Here is a 3,927-nt window from a genome sequence, read left to right on the forward strand (position 1 = left end):
ACACACACACACACACACACAGTAAATCAAACACCACCTGTGGGCAGGTGTGCGTTTCCCGTCTCAAAGCATTTGTAACCTCGCGGCTGACTTTCTCGCTCACCTCCCTCCGTCGGCGTGGAAGACCACAGACTCCTTCCCGGTGCTGATGCAGCCGTTGATGTTTTCCAGCACGCCGGCGTTCACCATCTTGTACATCAGCAGGCGAGTGCGAGGGTCCACGGCTTGCTCCTGAGGAGAGAGGAGGAGGAGTCAGAGAGCTTCAGCATCCTGCAGCGGCGGAGGGCGTTTCCATACGTACGGCGGTGGAGTGCTCCTTCTTCTCGTGCAGCCTGGCGCTGCGTCTCTGCTCGCTGTAGCAGTGCCGCTTCAGGGAGTTAAACACCTGATTGGACAGCTTCAGGTCCATCCCCAGGCCGTCACCGACGTGGACCTCCGGGGCAAACTGGACGAGGGAGAACAGCACGCAATGAAAACGGCGGTGCGGCTGATACCTGCTGTGTTAGAGACGCACGCACTCTGTTCTCCACCTGCTCCACCCGGAGCTGCCCAGCAGCTACAGCGTCCCACTTCAACCTGCCGTGCTGCTGAGGCCAAAACGAAGCTTTGAAAGCCGCGCAGGCTTCATCTGAGCGACACGAGAACTCTTTGTGTTTTCAGACAACGATCTACAAATCAGATATTTAAGCAAAGCGAGCTCGGCCATCTTACGTTGTCCATGCGTGCCGTGTTCTTGCGGCCGCAGGTCACTTCGTCGTGTTTGGTGGTGATGTTCTTCCCCTTCCCCGTGAAGCCTTTCCTCGGTGTGGTCTGAGGTTTGTCTGAGACGTCACACACACACAGAAAAGGATGATGGTGAAGTTGAGACAGAGTGTAAAGAAGCTCAGCGACTGACGCGTCAGGCCGCCGTTTGGCGCTCTGACGTGTTGCTGTGATTTTGTCCTCCCCTGCAGGCGTCCTACCGGCTCTGTAGGGGTCGTGTCTCGTGTCCTGCCAGTCGACCTCGTCCCCGGAGCTGTCGCTGTCGTCGTACGGATGGACCATGCGGTAGTTCTCGAAGGAGATGGACACTAAAACAGAGACGTGTCACACTTTGAATTAAACTTTATTAACCGCCGTTCACAGACACGCCGACCGTGGCGCCTTCAGAACTTCAACTGCTTCACATAACCCGAAGCTTTCTGAATCACCTTTGCTGTCCCCGTTGAACTTCTTCTCCTCGCGCCGCAGCTGGTCGTCGAACTCGCGGTCGAACTGCATCTGCAGCATCTGGGCGAGCATCAGGTCGCTGGTGGTGTCGGGGGCTTCGTCGGGCAGCAGCTCGGCTGCAGGACTGAGAGACAGACGCGTTACCACCTGAAAACCTTTTAAAGCTCTTGATTTACTGACGACAGGAACGTTTGACGTTAACAGGACGGAAACTTTTAACCCTCAGAAGCTTAAACGGGAACTCTTACTCAGAGAGCGCCGGGACGACGGCGTTCTCCTCGTCCAGCTGCTTCGCCAGCTGTTCGCTCATCACCTCAGCGAGAGAGCAGGCTGGAGCCGCCGGGGCCGCCGAACCCCACGGGCTCTGACAGTGACAAGAAATAGACACATGAAATGACTGAAGGTCCTCCAGAGAACTCCTCACATGAGTAATCAGAGTACTTGGATCATGTTACTGACATTACGATTACCTCAGGTTTCTTTGATCTTCACAATAACAAACAAACAGTTTTATACTAATTCACCGTTTATACATCACACATTCTTTAATGTTCCACAGATTTAAATGGATATTTATTGTTTTTACACATTTTATTATTTTATGCATTTATGGTGAGCTTTTATCTTTTGCATCATATACATATATTATTTTATATCACACTCCGTTTTTGTGAAGCGTGTGCAGTCCAACACGGGACTGTATGACATCATTTCTCTCCTGATACCAACAGTTTCTGGACTGTTTTCTGGAATCTTTGTTATTGATTATTTGATCAAAAAAATAGTCCAAAAATCCCCCAAAATGTCCTGATTTACTCTACGGACGTCCCCCAAACTCAGGATATCTTAATGACAAAAACTATCTGACAAATTATCAGAAAGAAAAACAGAAGATAAGAAAAATCTGTCATCGTAAAAACTTTTTCTTGATTATCAGCTAATAAAATTCAAATACTGGTGCAGTCAGAGCTTATTTTAGCCAATGAGCTGAAGTTTAAACTGGTGGAAACGCAGTGGAGATTTTAGTGTTTTTTAAATGTTGGTTTTTCACAGACGGATGTTTCTTATTTCCTCGAGTCCGCCTTCAGTCGAGCCTCGGTGCTGCATGAACAGGTGAGTCAGGAGCTACAGGTGGGCCTGAGTCACCAGGCACAGAAGAACATGTTCAGACATGTCTGAAGCACAGCTGGTTATTATTTACAGTCTGAGGCAGGAGTGTTAAATATAAGGCCCGGCGTCCACAAATGGCCCGGCAGAGGCTCCACTCTGGTCCACCGGACTTTGGAAATTATGGAGGACTTTTAACTGGATTTCCTGAAGTTTCACCGTTTTCCTCACTGACTCAGACCCCCTCACGAGCCACTACAGCACAGTAATTATGTTATAGACCGAGAACTACACTTCCTGTTTACTGACAGTAAAACAAACACTGTGCTTTCTGATTACAGGACAGTGTGCGCCTCCGCAGCTCCCTCTGTTATAGTTCAAGCCCACAGGCAGCTGATTTCTCTGTGACGAAGGAAAACTGATGTGACAGCTGAAACTCTCCCGGACTCGATGTGAAGCTAAACCTTTGGCTCACGAAACGTTTCCGGGATAAACAGGTGGAATCTAGAGGTGTGTCATCACAGAGGCTGTCTTGGCCCGGTCCAGTCCGGGTCAAACCGGCCAGCCTGTGGTCTGAGCTGAAGCATCGGTGAGCTCATCTCCTGCTTTAACCACCAGCTGACAGGCTGTTATCTAAAATAACACACAGTCCGGTGCCTCCCGGGTTATCTGCAACCAGAGCCTTTAAAGGAAACAGCCGCCATGGTAGCACTGGGAGCGGCTAACAGCAGCCGCGGCCGCTCCCCGAAGTCTAACCGATAACCGCGGCAGGAGAGCCGGGCAGAGGAGGGACCTACCTTCGGTGTCTGCGCTGTGACTCCTGATTGATCCATGATGATGACGATGATGATTATAGATCGATTCTCTCCGCGGAGGGTGAATGATGGCTAGCTGCTGAGCTAACGTTAGCTTTGAAACTTCCAGAAAGTAAGGTGAATAAAAACCTACACGCGCTGTGACACCTGAGCCAAACTGTGCTGGACACTTCCGGAACCGCGACAGAAATAATTTACGAGCCGGAAACAGAAGATTTTTTAATAAACCAACGGCTGTAAGGAGGCAGAAGAGGCCGCACAGAGGAGCTTCACAGAACAGTTCACCCTTAGCACGACAGGAAGAACGTCACTGTTCAACTAAGACACTACTGCCCGCCTTCACAATAAAAGCCCTCCCACTTTTAAATTAATACGTTTCCAGAACTAAAATCTTCTGAAATCCAAATGTCTGCATCTTTAATCTCAATGTTTAGTTGTTTTCTTCCACTCCATTGATTTAAAATCGCCTGGAGGTCAAAAAGTCACAAAATCTGAAAAAAATACGCATGAGCATCAATTTATTTAAAAAGTAACACAAATCAAGCTTCTTTCCAGTGATGTATCATTTTCTACTTTTAATATGTTATTTTCTTTTTCATTTATTATATGAAAATAAAATAAAAGACAAATAAATGATTTAGCCTCAATAGCCAGAAATGTAACCACCGTTTACCATCAGCTAGCAGATATCACATCCAACCCAGTAATCTTGTCCCAGGCAAACTGGGTAAACTGGTGCCCGGACGTGTGCCCGGAGCAGACCCGGGACACCCTGGACAGATTCCATCTCTCAGCT

General features: G+C 48.7%; 1 protein-coding gene across 1 annotated transcript in view; it reads right to left on the bottom strand.

The window, feature by feature from the left end:
• Positions 1 to 3,459, bottom strand: part of riok3 (RIO kinase 3 (yeast)) — a 5,709-nt gene extending 2,250 nt beyond the window's left edge. Inside the window, exons 1-7 of the mRNA XM_005752517.2 lie at positions 3,114 to 3,459; positions 1,458 to 1,573; positions 1,191 to 1,333; positions 963 to 1,070; positions 712 to 821; positions 302 to 445; positions 104 to 231 (exon numbers count right to left, since the gene is read on the bottom strand). Of these exons, the coding sequence (XP_005752574.1) occupies positions 104 to 231; positions 302 to 445; positions 712 to 821; positions 963 to 1,070; positions 1,191 to 1,333; positions 1,458 to 1,573; positions 3,114 to 3,149 (785 nt within the window). The 5' untranslated portion in view covers positions 3,150 to 3,459. The remainder of the gene's footprint in view (positions 1 to 103; positions 232 to 301; positions 446 to 711; positions 822 to 962; positions 1,071 to 1,190; positions 1,334 to 1,457; positions 1,574 to 3,113) is intronic.
• Positions 3,460 to 3,927: the final 468 nt, after the last annotated feature.

The sequence above is a fragment of the Pundamilia nyererei genome, unplaced genomic scaffold, assembly GCF_000239375.1.
Source record: "Pundamilia nyererei isolate P.nyererei 1_Seehausen unplaced genomic scaffold, PunNye1.0 scaffold00364, whole genome shotgun sequence".
Lineage (NCBI taxonomy): Eukaryota > Metazoa > Chordata > Actinopteri > Cichliformes > Cichlidae > Pundamilia > Pundamilia nyererei.